Source organism: Sorghum bicolor, chromosome 7 (assembly GCF_000003195.3).
Source record: "Sorghum bicolor cultivar BTx623 chromosome 7, Sorghum_bicolor_NCBIv3, whole genome shotgun sequence".
NCBI lineage: Eukaryota > Viridiplantae > Streptophyta > Magnoliopsida > Poales > Poaceae > Sorghum > Sorghum bicolor.
In genome coordinates, this window is record NC_012876.2 from 64847377 (window position 1) to 64863149 (window position 15773).

At 48.7% G+C, this 15773-nt stretch overlaps 3 protein-coding genes across 9 annotated transcripts; 1 reads left to right on the forward strand and 2 right to left on the reverse strand.

The window, feature by feature from the left end:
* LOC8067023 (NDR1/HIN1-like protein 10) lies at window positions 1-4790 on the forward strand. Of its 5 annotated transcripts, none has more exons than XM_021465000.1 (3): window positions 1-256; window positions 764-840; window positions 2440-4790. In XM_021465000.1, the coding sequence occupies exon 3, from the start codon at window positions 3575-3577 to the stop codon at window positions 4424-4426; it is 852 nt and encodes a 283-aa protein (XP_021320675.1). In that variant the 5' UTR covers window positions 1-256; window positions 764-840; window positions 2440-3574; the 3' UTR covers window positions 4427-4790. The 5 variants fall into 5 exon arrangements, with proteins under 5 accessions (XP_021320675.1, XP_021320674.1, XP_021320677.1 ...); XM_021464999.1 differs by having other exon boundaries at window positions 1-247; XM_021465002.1 differs by having other exon boundaries at window positions 1-247; window positions 2531-4790.
* On the reverse strand, window positions 4746-10432 carry LOC8067024 (elongator complex protein 2). 3 transcript variants are annotated; one of them, XM_021464998.1, is made up of 10 exons: window positions 10045-10432; window positions 9835-9922; window positions 9351-9436; window positions 8988-9144; window positions 8662-8822; window positions 7905-8576; window positions 7469-7787; window positions 7112-7332; window positions 5607-5784; window positions 4746-5481 (listed from the first exon to the last, which is right to left on the reverse strand). In XM_021464998.1, exons 1-10 carry the CDS (start codon window positions 10219-10221, stop codon window positions 4988-4990), a joined length of 2553 nt encoding a protein of 850 aa, XP_021320673.1. In that variant the 5' UTR covers window positions 10222-10432; the 3' UTR covers window positions 4746-4987. The 3 variants fall into 3 exon arrangements, with proteins under 3 accessions (XP_021320673.1, XP_002445955.1, XP_021320672.1); XM_002445910.2 differs by having other exon boundaries at window positions 4746-5484; window positions 7112-7329; window positions 10045-10430; XM_021464997.1 differs by having other exon boundaries at window positions 4746-5484; window positions 10045-10430.
* On the reverse strand, window positions 11249-15090 carry LOC8055230 (probable LRR receptor-like serine/threonine-protein kinase At4g26540). Its single transcript, XM_002445911.2, has 2 exons — window positions 12113-15090; window positions 11249-12013 (listed from the first exon to the last, which is right to left on the reverse strand). The coding sequence occupies exons 1-2, from the start codon at window positions 14931-14933 to the stop codon at window positions 11535-11537; spliced, it is 3300 nt and encodes a 1099-aa protein (XP_002445956.1). The 5' UTR covers window positions 14934-15090; the 3' UTR covers window positions 11249-11534.

Consider the following 15773-nt stretch of genomic DNA (forward strand, 5'->3'; position numbering starts at 1 on the left):
AATTAACCTACCTAGCTATATATCATATCTCCTCCCTCCTTCATTATTTATTTATTTCATCACTTCCTTCCTTCCTTCCTGCCTGCTTGGTCCATCCAATCGTCGATGGATCGATCCGCCGGCATCATGCATAACGTAATGGGGCGCGTGATCAGGAGGATCGATCCATCGAGAACAAGACGACGAGCCGGCACAGGTGACCTTCGTCCGTCTCGAAGCGCCCGAACGGCCGGCTGGTCAAGAAGGCGTACGAGCTGTATCCATTCCTCTCTCCGATGGATTACATTACATTCCATTGCACATATATGCCATCGTCGTCGACAATCTATGTATCCTTGCATGACGCATTGCATTGCACATATGAGCTTGTTTGGTATATCTCAAAATAGCTTCATAAACTGTTTTTTTTTACCAAATATTTATTTTTAAAATAAAATAACTTCATATGAGTGGAGCTGTTTTTCTTCTTCTCTCACAAAGATATGAGTTGGGATAAAGCTGAAAAAAATAGCTCATTGCAGCTCTCTCCCTCGTTTCTCTCTCTCATCTATGTAAGAAGTAGTTGGTGAAGCTATTTTTCCAAACACTTTTTTTTTTCCAAAAACAGCTCAATTTCATCAAAAAATTTGTTCATGAAGCTATTTTCTAAAAAGAAAAATAGCTTTACTACTGAAGTTGAGTTGTACCAAACAAGACTTATGTACTCATCCTCTCTCGATCTAGTGAATGTGCTTGTGTGCTTGGTAAATGTATTGCATTGCAGGGTGGAAGACATGATCCTCCGGTACATGGACCTCTCGGTCTTGATAGGAATCGTCGAAGCGCTGCACGACACGGCGGGTGAGCCAGCCAGCGATCGATACATTGCATGCGTTCATCCTCGTCCATGCATGTCGTCGTCGTCATGTGCATGAATCCATTCCTTCATCTTATCCTCCTCCTCGTCTATTTCTTTCTAGCTTCTTCTGAATTCTCATGTCTCTCTTGCATGCATGCATGCATGTCTAATGAATCATCATGTCTCTCGTTTCTTCAATTTGTTGGGTGATGCATGATGTGATTAAATCGCGTACTGTACATATATACTTGCAGCCACTACGTGAAAAACTTACTAAAAGAACGTCCCCCTCTCCTCACACACTGTAGAGGTGGTTCAACCAGGAAGTCAGTTGCGCTTGTAGTGTTCTCTGTAGGGGCGGGGGAGGCACTATAGGGGCGGCTGGTGTTACCAGCCGCTCCTACAGTGGTCTGTAGCTATAAGTGGCCAGTCCACCCATTTTCCTCCCCGAGCCACTCACTTCCGCTGGCACAAAAAGGCTTGGGAGACCTTGGGCATCTCCCTAAAATCACTCAGTAAGGGGGGAAGGTTTTGAACTTAAATCTTTTGGTGGGGAGCTTGTTTAAAGTAAGAAAATGCTATTCCCATCCTCTAATCCAAGTTTTATTGGTAGTGAGCAATTTATATTTTGGTTTTCTCTCTCTTCCATGGAGTTTGAGCTTTGTGTTGACCAAATTAGAGCTTATCTTTGATGCTATTAGTGTAGAATAGGTAGAGACATCACCTTGCACCATCAATTAGGTGATATAGCTTGATTTTAATGGAGATTAATTGTAGTTTCATGTATAGAGAGAAAAGGTATTCTAGATCTAGGGTTTCCTTTTTTTGTTTTTGTTTCATAAAATTAGAATGTGGTTGGTATGAATAGTTATTGTTAAACTAATAGTTGTTGTTAATATTAATTGTTTCTAATAATGGTAGATAATAATTAGTACTATTAATTATATCTAATAATCGTTTCTAACACAATTATTGCTAATAATGATAACTAATAATTGTTGCTAATAAGGGCGGAAAAACAAGATGACTCAGTGGCGCACCTGTGCTCACAAAATGGAAAAAAAAAGAAAGGTGACACAGACTCGCCCGTAAAATCCAAGAAAAAGATCATGCAGTCTGTTGATAAAGCATGACCAGATCAGACCTTGTTCGCTAAAACTTACCAACACTATTTTCAGCAATAATAATAATAATAATATTTTTCTCTTATAACAAATCATTATCAGCAGCAGCCGAAATTCAGCGAGCAAACCGGGCCCAAAACGAATGGCCGAATCGTTGTCAAAAGTTTCTTCGCAGATACAGGCGACTAGGGTCTTGTTTAGCTTCTGAGTTTTTTTTTAATTTTGGATACTGTAGCACTTTCATTTTTATTTGATAATTATTATCCAATCATAGACTAACTAAACTCAAAAGATTCATCTTACAATTTACAGACAAACTATATAATTAGTTTTTATTTTCGTCTATATAAAAGATTCATCTCACAATTTACAGACAAACTATATAATTAGTTTTTATTTTCGTCTATATTTAATATTTTATGCATGTGCAGCAAGATTTGATGTAACGAGAAATTTTAAAAAGTTTTTGATTTGTAGGTGAACTAAACCAGGCCTAGACGATCCTTCTTGTTGTTTCTCCTCACTACCAACTGACAATCCGAATGGCACCTGAAGAATTCGAATGCAGTGCAGGAGCCAGGAGAGACGACACACGGCACAGACGCACAGTGCAGGAAGGGAAGATCCATGTAAAGCCGCATATTGCGGCTGTCAGCTTTCGCCGTCGCTCACTGACAAAAGCTTGCGGGCACTACACTGCACCAAAGAAAAGCCATGGACGACTCAGGAATGTTCCTTGCTGTTGGAGATCTCGTATCAAATCCAGGCCGGTTTTTCTGTCAGCACATATGGGTTCCTTAGTCATGAATTAACCCCATACCTGCCTTTATTTCCAAACGGAACTGGTCCAGGGAGCGCCTTTTTTTTCATGGCTAAGCAACTTGCCCTTGTTTCCATGCTCTCCTCCCACAACATGATGAGCATGCTTCTCATCTCACCTCCTGATAGATTGACTGCTTTCCACAGTTTCAAACTTTCATTGACAGGAAGATTGCATGAACTTCAATGATTGTGACACATTTTATTACTTCGTCTCACCTGGATCAATTTTAAAAACTGCACGAGGAAAGCATGGGCAGGTGTTCCTGCAAAATGACCCACTGATTCACTGGGCATATGTATGTACTAGTGGGAAGAGCACATTCCAGGCCGCTGTCTGAACATGCCAAGCCAGAAACATGAAACATTGAGCATCATATTAGTATTTGTTAGTGCCAAGAATAACCCAAGCTTTACCTTTGTCCACCTCAAGAAATATGCTTTTCTGAGATAAAGCAGACCCCCAATCAATTGCCGGCAGCCGGCAACGCTGCCCCACACCACACCTTTTGCTCGAAGCAGCTCTGGTTTTTCAATGGCGGAACACGAGACAGTGGCCCCACGCCCGATTTTCAAAAGCCTCTCTTTTCTCCCTCTTTATTTATTTTGGAAGGAGGTACCACCACTAGGCTCGATCAGGCTCCTTTTAACTCCATCACTCCATTCCCTGGCTCTCGTTGTTTTTGTTCTTGCTCTTGCTCATCTCTAGCTTGCTTTCCCCATTAAGCCTCTCTACACTCTTGCTCTTGCTCATCTTTGCCTTGTTGGACTTGGTAGTGCTGGTGCTGCAGAAATGGGCACTCCTTACCACCTCCAATCCCCAGGAACCATCATAAACAAGCTAATGAACAGGAAGCAGCTGCCACTGGCCCTGCCACAGCCGCCGCCAGTTGATCCGTCCAAGGTAATCGAGCAGCCACCGGCGCTGCCACGGTCGCCGCTGGTGGATCAGTCCAACGAGCAGCCTCCAGTGCTGCCACAGTCGCAGCCAGTGGATCCGCCCAAGATAACCGAGCAGCCACGGGCGCTGCGGCAGCCATCTCGAGCACCTTCGAAGATAATCCTGCAACCGCGCCACCGGACCTCGCCGGCGATGTGGTGTGCGGCCATCGTCTGCTTCGCCTTCAGCATCCTCCTCATCGTTGCAGGCGTCGTCATCCTGATCATCTTCCTGGCGGTGAAGCCGAGGCCACCATCCTTTGACACTGCCAACGCCATCCTCAACAGCATCTACGTGGACTCACCGGCCCCCTACTTCAACAACGACATGACGCTCGTGGCCAACATCTCCAACCCCAACCAGAAGATCGACTTGGTGTTCAGGTCCGCCACCATCGAGCTCTTCTTCCAGGACAGGCCCATGGCCGTGCAGGCGCTGCCTCCGTTCCTGCAGCGGCGAGGCCAGTTCCAGGTCCTGAATATGCACCTGGTGTCCAGCCGAGTTCTGCTGCCGCCTGAGATGGCTGTAAAGATGGTGAACCAGGTGAGGAGCAACAGGGTGGTGTACACAATCAAAGGCGCCTTCAAAGTGGAGGCCAGGTTCGGGTTTGGCCACTACTCATACTGGATGTACACAATCTGTGAGCTGGAGCTCACTGCCCCTCCTTGTGGAGTTCTTGTTGCCCGGAGATGCAGAACAAAATGACTGGCTTTAGAAAATTTCCCTTGTTTTCTTTTGTTATTATATCAAATCTTAGTTTCTTATACTGATGATGAAAAATGGCCTGGGAACAGCAAAACATACCTATTGATTCATGTGAATTTGAAGTTGATTCTTCGTGTTTGTAGATCTCTTGGTTGCTCAGTTGTGGCTAGCTGCAACACAGTAGGTCAGTAGCTTAGATTGTAAGCAACATGAACATAGAGTTCAACAAAGTGTCTAGCATGGAACTCGTTGCTTGAGTGTAAGCAATACAGTGGATTTTTATCGAATTTGTATTGTAGACTGAGGTGACACACAAAGCTTGGATATAGGTGATTCAGCAATACATCACCATCTATAACCATAATCTCACAGTTTTTCAAATGAGGGCAACATTGCATCTTTTACCACTAAACTGGCGTTACATATGGACATCACATGCTTCATGATAACACTCTTTTCTCAATTCTCATATCAGGAGTTGTTTTACAACACGACGTGTCAGATATCAATAAAAAACTGTCACGCACATAACAGCTTGATCTACTAGGTCTGCACATAAGCCTATATGGTGTCGCGGACCTCAAACACCCTTACAGTGTGGTCAGCTCCACAAGAAGCGAGCTCAAGTGTTGATTCCTCATCGGTGGAACTGGGTTCCCGCCACCGTAAACGGTGAACAGTTGACACGTGGCATAAGACAGGGTCAAATCGAAGCGTGCATGCCACGCTGAGTGGAGAGTCTGGAGTACTGCCTGCAGAAGCTCTTCCACCTGAAACACTCCAGAGCTCGATCAATCCATTATCCATGCCAACAGCGAGGACACCAGCATTAGAAGCACGGTCATGGCACATCCATGCTAATGCAGTTACACTGTCACGGAACTGAGGCAATGTTGCAAGTAGCTTCACAGAAGATGCGTCTTTAACACACCATATCTTGACACTCTTGTCCCTTGATCCAGTTGCAAATTCATAGCCAAAGGGGTTCCATGAGCATGCCCATATAATTCTTTTGTGTGCTTCAAGCTTTGCGACCAGACGGTGCTCTGCTCCTTCTTCTAGAATTACACAAGTGATATCGTATCAATAACTCCAGCACTAATGAAACAGCATCACTGGAAAGACAAATGTAAAGCAATAACCTCAAAGGAACTACATGATCATAAGAATTATTGCCTACCAGTTTTGCTGATTGAAAAGATAGACAAATGGCGATCTCTTGAAACACTTAAAAGAAACACATTATCACGAGAGAACTCCATTTGTGTCACTGTTAGATTGTGAGATTGCAAGCGGCCAACAGCTTTCCATGTTCCAACCTCCCATAGCCAGATCTCAGCAACTGCTGCTGATTGAGCCTGAATGGGAGTGAAATTCCATCAGATTTCCCATGCATACAGTAAAATCAAACCATTAACAATCAAGCATATTCAGCATCAACTAATGTAATTATGCCAATATGTCAAATATTAACAAAAGAATGCAGTATTGCCACATGAAGATGCACAAAACTGTTTTCACACAGTGGTCCTACATGAATGCTTCATGAATCCCCAGAAATAAACTAAGCTCCAAGAATACTAGAATTTCATCCCACTCCCCTGTTCATATTGAGATGAAAAACAAGCATTTCTTTGTGAATTCACATCAATCAGCTCTCTTAAGAGACGGTATGAATTATTGAATCAAACAAGTATTTATTGTAACATGGTCACAGCATAATGTTGGTGTGATTGGTATCTGGATCGACAAAAAGCAATTCCCAATGGCATCCAAGAATTCTCATGGAATAATAGTAATATATTATGAGATCTTTTACGGTGCTTGGGAGAATCTTTTTTGCGGCAGCAATTAATTAACGATTCTAATAATTAAGGATAGATTAGTACTGTAAAATTCTCAACTCCGTAACCCAATTCAACCAAGGCACAAACTGCTCGTCACCTCCTTGCACCGCGGCAGCACTGCCGCCGTCGTGCTGTGCGCTGCCGCATGCATGCGGGCAGCAGGCTCCGCGCTACATCTGCCCAAGATGCAGCCAGAACTAGGGCCTTGCAGGCCCGCGCATCCTGCCCCACCGCTCACCGCCTCCTATACAGTCCGTCCAAGCCGCCACCTACATGCAGCACACCGCCGCTGCCGCTGCCTATGGCTGACTCGCCTTGGCACTTCATGTGCCTTGCCGCTGCAACCTCGAGTGCGGGAGGCCCTGGCCCTGACCCCGCACACAGTCTTATCCGCCAGCGAGATCCCATCGGCCGGCCGGCGTGCTCTATTTCTGCGATTTAGGGACCAACACTTCTTTTTATATTTTTAGCGGACAAAGATTTGGGGCACGGTCTGATGCTGATATCAAAAGCAGCTCCTTTTTGATTCAGAGAAGATGCTCATTTTTTATTAGAAGCAGCTTCTGAAACGTTAAAAATACTATGATATCCTTCAACTTTGATTAGAAATTAGTTCCAGGCCCATAGATTTTTTGGTTCCGGTCCACAACTTAAGTTCCTCTCATCTGGTTCTTCCTATTTTTAGACCATTAGATCTAATGAAATGAAGGGCTCTCGTTATTTCCAAGCGTAGTAAAATTTCTCATATATTATTATATGATCACAACTTGCTTTTGACTATTGGTATTGTTCCTGTTGTTCTAGTAACAAATTTCACAATAGCACAGGAAAACATTACCTTGCAAGATGACGCAACAAGCTTCCCTTCATAATCACAGCATATCGAGAAGAGCTCGTTTCCATGACCATATAGTTTGTGTGATTCAGGCCATAGAGTATTCCACGCAAGTTGGTCCTCCACAGGAGGCTCAGTGAATACAGTAGGCACTGCATCAGGAATTGTCTCCATAGAATCTGGGCCATCATTAGAATTACCGCTTGGGGATTCCTTGACTCCTGCTACACCACCATGCAAAAAGCGACATCAAATAAAAGGAAAAAAAAGGCATTATATACAAGTGCATTTTTTTAATGCCAAATAAAAGAAAGCACTATTGTTCAATTACAATAGACAAGGGTGGTGTGAGAAGCTGACCATGCGTATATATGGGTTTCTGTGAAAGCCCAAGAGCAGACATATTTGCTCCAAGGACTTGAACATTGCCAAAATCCTCAGAGATGTCAGGTTTCAACAGAGTTGCTTGTTGTAGGGTCTTCAAAAATGATAAGGGAGCTTCAAAAACTCTAGATACCTTTTCATCAGCACCACTAACAAAGCGATGGTTCCCACTACCCTGAATGAATGTCACACAGTTGAGATCATGGCCATGAATTTGCGGGCGGGCAATTTCACGCCAATAGACCATGTCTCCAGGGTTAACTTGATTTCTCCAAGGAGCAAATATGCGTGTTGTCTGCATGTTTAGCATTGATGTAAAAGAGCATTAGCAAGTAGAAGAGAAACACAACAACTAAACAAATATATGAATTCTAGAAGTAGGTCAAAACTGATATTAAGTAGAGGAACTAGCCTGGTCATGGCTAACTGAAAGCAAATATTGGCCAGATCTAGCCCATGTCAAGTCAGACACAGGTGCAAAATGACCAGACGGGACTATCTGAGGCTGCCAATTTTCAGAATCCAGTCCAACATCTCTCCACATATGAAATGATCCACCGTAACCATGTGCAAGAATGGATCTACCATCAGACTGCCAATGACCACCATAAAACCCAAGTGCGGAGTGACTTAATTCACCAACTGTCACTGAATTAATCCAAAGGCCAGTATTTTTCTCTGGCCTCCACATCATCATCATCTTGTCCATGGATGCAGATAGTATGCTCATTGGCTGATGAGCTTCATCCCCAGTTAACAATGTAGGCGGCTGCCACTCGACGGAATATACCCAATCCTCATGCCCAACAAGAAGAGACTCCAATGATACTTGGTAACTTGTACTGCCAGCCACAAATAGAGGTCCTTCAATATATGAGGTCATCTCAATAGCTCCTTTCCTCAATGGTACGGAGGAGCCAGAAGCAGCAGCTTCTGAAGTCATTTTCCATATCCGGATGGTTCGGTCCTGAGATGAACTAACAAGGAAAAGATTGTGCTTCTCACCACCCATCATCACAGGTAAAGAAAAGTCTAAACTTCTGATCCAATCAGAATGACCTTTAAGCTCACAGGCCTTAACGAACTGCGCAGAGAAAGATGTGTAGTTAGGGTAGCAAGAAATGGAAAAATGGACAAAAAAAAAGTTGCAAAAACATTAAGTTACAAACCTTGCCTGCCTTATCCCCACAATAGATGTGGATCTTGTGATCTAAACCGCCCATCGCCAAAATGAGATGGCCTCCTTGTTCTGGCAATACAGCTAATGAAAGTGAAACCATTGGTTTCAAACCAACGGACAGAGCATGCAGGCAAGACACTTTGCAATCGCCTGCATAGAGAAAGCAAATAAGTTAAGCACAAATGCAGTGCACATTCCCCAGAACCGTCAAAATCATAAAATAAAAAAGAATTAGAGTTTGAATAGTTAAACCAGCATGACAAAAGATTATGCTCCTAACAGTAATATTGGCAATCCACAAGGAAGCAATCTTACCACCAGGGGTGGTGGGCTCAATCTCCATCTCCCAAATAACAACAATACCATCTGAAGAAGTAGAAGCAAAAATTGCAACAGTATCAGATACCATCCTTCCAGCAAGACAGGTGATCCCTTTCTTATGCATCCCTGGGAGCTGCAACACATGAGACCACTGCAAAGAAGGCGTAAACAGTTAATCAAACAAGTAGGCATCAGCAGAAACCATTGGAGCACATTTTTAAGTTTATCAAGCAAATATTTCCCAGCAAGAATACTGCAAGGTTGCAACCAATTCTAATACTACAGAGCAGTGAGCAGCCAATGTAAGTACAGTACACAGTATACAATTTAAATAAGGCAGACAGATAATGAAGTCACCTCTCCTTTGCCAGAAGCAATCTTCCAAGCCATGATAGTACCATCAGCACTTCCTGAGAGTAGATAGTGTGTTTCCTTGCCACGAACTGCAAACCATGAAGGAAAAACAGTCAACAAAATGCAGCACTAGGCCTCACAAAGGAGAAAAAGAAAACCAGCGTTCAGGATCAGACATATTAAATCTAGTGCTGTATATCTGCAACCTGTCAGTTACCAACTAGAACAATTCAAAGAATAAACGAAGTAGCAATGATCTACAGTAAGCTCTAGACGATCATTGCGGATACTGGGGATCAGCTTACATGATCAACATATATAACTTCACTCCAGATAAAACTAACAACACAAAAAAGAAAATCTATCAGACGAAGAGTCTTTTCAGCAAGCTCCAAAGTACTGTACATACAGCAGTTATAATTCCTAAACGTCGAGCCAACAAAACAAAACAAAAATGTCAAAACAAAATAAAATAAAAGTGACGCACCTTGGAGCACATCCTTCTTCGTGGGAAGCCATAGCGTGCAGTTCACCGGTGCTTTGTGCCCCGGAAGCGTTGTCACGATCTCACCTCTCTGCTCGCACGAACACGAGTTGGGACAAATTGGGTGGACAATTGGGTGACACGAGAGTGAGATAAACTTTCAGGTAACTAAAACTGCAGGGAAAAAAAATGATAACGGAGCGAGGCGCGGACCAGGGGAGAGAAGAGGGCGACAGCGTTCTGGGTGCCGAAGGCGACGAGACCGCAGGCTCCCCACGAGACGTTGTTCACCACGCGGTTGCAGCCGGCGCCTATGAAGACCCTCCGCGCCTCCACGCCCCTGCCCTCTCTGTGGGCTCCAGAGAGCTGCTCTCCGGCGGCCGGCGACATCACGAGCGAAACCAGGCTCCCCGCAGCTTAGGGCCAGGGAGTAATCAGACTACACCACCCTCGGAGGTCTCGCTGGAGCTAGACCAGCTAGGATGAGTAGTGGCGCGGCGGCTGGTGAAGTGGAGTTGCGGTGGCGGCGGCGCCGGCGGCGGTAGCGAGCGGGCCGGAGAGAAGCGTGGCGTTGGGAAGGGCGCGGCGCGGCGCGAGTGAGAGTAGTAGGGTTGCTTCACAAGGAGATCTGTTTGGGCCATGATCCCTCGGTCTGGGCTCAATACACAGCAAACCCAAACACTTGCGATCTGGGCCCTAGCCTTTGTCACTTCATAATTCACGGCCCAAACATGTAATGTACGGCTTGTTTGGCACAACTCAACTTCACTAGTAAAACTGTTTTTTTAGAAAATAGCTTCATGAGTGACTTTCTAGATAAAGCTGAGCTGTTTTGGAAAAGTGTTTGGCAAAATAGCTTCACCAACTACTTCATACATAGTTGAGAGAGAGAAATAAAGGAGAAGCTGCAATAAGCTACTTTTTTCCAGCTTCATCCAACTTATGTATTTGTGAGATGAGGGGAAAAACAGCTTCACCCATGAAGCTGTTTTGGAAATAAGTGTTTGGTAAAAAAAACAGCTCACAACAGCTCATGAAGTTGTTGTGAGCTGTACCAAACAGGCGCTAAGTAGAACTATAGCGCTACTTTGCAGCTTTGCGCTTGTGCTTTTTTTTTGTGAATGAAGGTTTTTATTAATTTAGATTAGAGAAAACATATATTTCGAGTTGTATTGGTGATTACTTCAAAAAACAAAACGAAAGCACAACTGTATTGATGATACTTAGCTTGTCTTTGACAGGAGCTCTGAATGATTAATAAGAATACTTGAACCCAAGCGCAAGTTCAGTTCCTTTTATTATTTTCATTTTTTAGGAAAAAATAAAAGTGGTCATTTTATGAATTTAGCATAACCTGGTTTTTTTTTCAAATTTTCTGATATTCTCATTATAGTTACTCAAAATATGAGAAATTCCATACTCGACATAATTTATTTTCACATTATAGTATCGTTTCTGATCATTTTCATCGTCATGGCGTCATTTTTTTCCTCAGTTTTTTTCTTCTAGAATTGACCCATTAATTGATTTACAAGTACAAATACATCTGAGCACAGAATTACAAGCTATAATCTGAATTAATTAACAATTTAACTACTTACTGATACACTAATCACACTTATTACACCACCAAAATTCACCGTCGCAGCGCCTCGCTAATCGGTAGTATCTACCAGCAGCACTTCAACTTCAGCGAGCATGATTCATCCGCTAGAGTAGTCGGACATGGCGAACGAGCAGCTGGACGAGCCGCCCTTGGGCAGCGGGCTCCGCGGCGGCGACCTCTGCGCCTGCCCGTCCAGTGGCGCTGGCGCGGCGTTGCACGGCGGCTGCTCCTTCCCCTCCTCGGACCTCTCGGCCGGCCGCCTGATCTCCTTGAGCAGCGCCACGACGTCCTTCATCGCCGGCCGGTCCTCCGCTCGGTGGGCGATGCAGAGCATGGCGACCGAGAACACCTGCAGCATCTCCTGCACCTGCGCCTCCGGCTTCCCCCGCAGCCGCGGGTCCAGGAGCTCCGCCGTGGCCCTCTTCGCGCGCACGTGCTCCCGCACCCACTGCACCAGGTGCGTGCCGCCCGGCAGCGTCGGGTCCAGCGGGTGCCTCCCCGTCAGGATCTCCAGCACCACCACGCCGAAGCTGTACACGTCGCTCTTCTCCGTGATCCGTTGCATGGACGCGTACTCTGTTTTGTTTCCATTTGAATTGAGGCACCAACACGAAAAATGTTAGGAAAAATCGCACTAGCTTTATTTTCTGAGGAAATCGATGCTCGGCTATTTACCTGGCGCGATGTAGCCATAAGAGCCGGCGATGCGCGGGGCCTTGGACGAGTCGAGCTTGGCGGAGCCGGCGGCGACGGCGCCGGACAGGACGCGGGCGAGGCCGAAGTCGGCGAGGTACGGCTCGTTCCGGGGGCCGAGGAGGACGTTCATGGCCTTGATGTCGCCGTGCAGGATGGCCGGCAGGCAGTCGTGGTGGAGGTACGCCACGGCGTGCGCGACGCCGAGCGCGACGTCGTAGCGCGCTCCCCAGTCGGCGGCGCCCTTGACGCCGCCGCGGTGGAGGAACCCGCTGAGGCTGCCGTTGGGGAGGTAGGTGTAGAACAGCAGCTTGGTGCTGCGGTTGGCACCCCACCCGAGCAGCCGCACGATGTTGCGGTGCCGGATGGAGCCCAGCGCCGAGATCTCGTTGCGGAACGCGCCGGCCTCGTCGGACGACCACATCTTCTTCACGGCCAGGGAGTCGCCGTTGGGGAGCGCCACGCGGTACACCACGCCCGAGCTCCCCGTGCCGATCACGTTCGCCGACGTCAGCGCGCGCACCACCTCGTCCACGGAGAAGTCCAGCTTCTGGTACAGGGTCACCTCCCACGTCTCGTCGGCGCCGTGCCCGTGGATGGCGCCGTTGCGGCGCCGCGAGCGCGCGAGCACGTAGGTGGCCGTCAGGAGGAGGAGAGCGCTCACCACCACCAGGATCGTCATCGCCAGCTTCAGCGCCGAGACGGCCGCGTGCCGGGAGGCCTCGTCGCCGCCGGCGCCCACGACGAGAAGGTGGTTGCCAGCGATGTCGCTGAGCGGAAGCCTCTGGAAGAAGGGCGTGTCTGGGAGCTCACCGGAGAATGTGTTGTACGAGATGTTGAGCATGACGAGGTTCTCGAGCCTCGCGAGGGGCGCAAGGCTGCCGGAGAGCTGGTTGTACGATATGTCGAGGCTGCCAAGCTTATCCAGCTCGCCGAACTGCTCCGGAATCTCGCCGGAGAGACGGTTACAGCTGAGGTTAAGCGAAATTTCTAGCGAGGGAAGCTTCCCGAGCTCCGGCGGGATGCCACCGGAGAGCGCGTTGTCGCCGAGGTCAAGCAGCTGGAGCTTCTCGCAGGAACCGAGCTCCGGCGGTATGCCGCCGGAGATCCGGTTCTTGCCGAGGTTAAGCTTCGTCAGCTCCGGCAACAACCCAATGCCGGGGCCCAGCAGACCGGTGAGCTTGTTGTCGGAGATGTCGACGAACTGTAGACTGCGGGGCAGCTCGTCCGGCAAAGTGCCAGACAGGGCATTCGAGTGCAGGTCCATGAATTCTAGGTTGTCGCAGCCGGACAGCGCCGCCGGCAACGGCCCGACAAGGCGGTTGCTGCCCAGGTCGAGGAAATTGAGGTTCTTCAGCTTGCCGATCTCCGCAGGTATCGCCCCGGAGAGCCGGTTGTTGTTGAGCCGGAGCCGGTAGAGATTGGTGCAGTTGCCGATCTCCGGCGGTATGAACCCGGAGAGGTCGTTGTCGAGGAGCAGCAGCTTGGTCAGGTTCTGCAGCGCGAACAGCTCCCTCGGGACGGCGCCGGTGAGGTTGTTGTACGAGAGGTCCAGCGACTGCAAGCCCTCGCACTGGGCCAGGCCCGCCGGCACGGGGCCGGTCAGCCGGTTCTGCCACGCGTAGAACAGGGTCAGGTTGCGCAGCCGCGGGAAGTCGATGCCGATCTCGCCGGACAGCTCGTTGTTGTCCACCTCGATGTCGGTCAGCGACGTGCAGTTGGAGAGCTCCGGCGGGATGGCGCCGGTGAGCTTGTTGGTGCTGAGCTGCAGCTGCTGTAGGTTGGGCAACGTGCCGAAGCTGCTCGGGATGGGCCCCGTGAGCGAGTTGAGCGACAGGTCGATGAGCACGAGCTCCTTGCAGTTGGCGATCTCCGGCGGGATGGCGCCGACGAGCTGGTTCTGCCACAGCAGCACCGTCTGTAGCTTGCGCAGCTGGCCGAGCTGCGGCGGGATGGGCCCGGAGAGGGAGTTCTGGTACAGGTAGAGGCTGGTGAGCTCGGTGCAGTTGCCGATGCTCTCGGGGATGGAGCCGGTGAGCATCGCGGTGTAGATGGCGATCGTCTGGATCTTCTTGAGCTGCCCGATCGTCTCCGGCAGGCTCCCGGAGAGGCCGGTCTCGGCGAGGCCGAGCATGGTGAGGTCGGTGCACCCGCCGATCTCCGGCGGCAGCGGGCCCTTGAGCGCCTGGTTCCCGCCGGCGCGGAGCACCTGCAGCTTCTTCAGGTTGCCGATGCTCGCCGGGATGGCACCGCTGAGCTCGTTGTCGTAGAGCGTGAGGGACGTCAGGCTGGTGAGGTTGCCAATGTCGCCTGGGATGGCGCCCCGCAGCGAGTTGGTGTTGAGCGCCAGCGACTGGAGCTTCGTCAGCCGGCACAGCTCGGGCGGGATCCCGCCGGACAGCTGGTTCTTGCTGAGGTCAAGCGTGGTGAGCTCGGCGAGTTCGCCGATCTCCTTGGGGATCGCGCCGGTCAGGTTGGTGCCGGAGAGCACCAGCGTCTTGAGCGACGGCCTCAGCGGCCGCAGTTCCGTCCCCGCCGGGAGTGCCCCGCCGAGGTCGACCGACTTGATGGACAGCGACACGACGTTGCCGCGCGCGTCGCACCCCACGCCCTGCCACCGGCACGGCGTCGCGTCCGCCGCGCGCCACGACGAGTCCAGCGCGCCGCGCGCCGGCCCCTTCCATCGCAGCAGCGCCTGGCCTTGCTCGTTCACGGCGCGGCACGGCGTCAGCAGCGCCGGGGAGAGGCACACGAGGAGCGCGACCAGCCTCGCTGCGGCGGTGGCGCGCAGGCGCGGAGGCATTGGTGGTGGAGCAGAGGAGTGGCCGAGGCCGCGGGTGAGTGGTGGCACTGGCACCTCCTCGTTGCCTTGGGATTGTAGAGGGGGAGACCCCAGGATTTGTTTATAGCACACAAAGGGTTTAGAGATCTGGATCCAAATGAAATAATGAAGCAATAGCTTAGCTTTTGCCGGATATTCTTTTCGATAAACAGCAGATTTGATTAGGTACAGTGACTTGCCTTGTACTATCTCTACTCTCTAGCCATGGATGCGCAAACCCGTCAGTTCGTCTTTGAGATTTGTGCTCGATCGCTACGGTTTCACTCCGGCACAAATCTTGAAGCCGTTTTGACGGTGACGATAGCGCTAATGGACTCACATTTCCTAGATACAGTGGTGTGTATGTGACAGTGAGTGGTCTCTTCTACTTGGAATACACATATCACGAAATTTGGTTCTTGAAGTTTCAGATCAGAAAGGAATATTGGCAATTTTCAATTGAAGTGTGGGGGGAGAAAGAAGATGGAAGGAAGATGGCATGGATGGAGCCCAGCTGATGCCATCATTTGGATATGTTTATCCCTAGTTGATGTACTCATTATTGCCATTGGGTGATCCTGAATTGTTAATTGCTTTTTGTTCAAAAAAAAAATTGTTAATTTCTTGCTGCTGTGCTCAGTGGTCTGTTGAGGAGGTGAGTGAGAACATGAACATTTCTTCTCCTCGGGTTCTGGGAAATACTAATCGTAATTCCCTGGGTAATCTGGAGTTCTGAACTTTATCCTTTGTTAAGTACAGTGTTTCTAGCGCCTGTGAAAGTTTGTTCTTTTGTACTGCACTGATGCAGGGTGGTCAGAACTC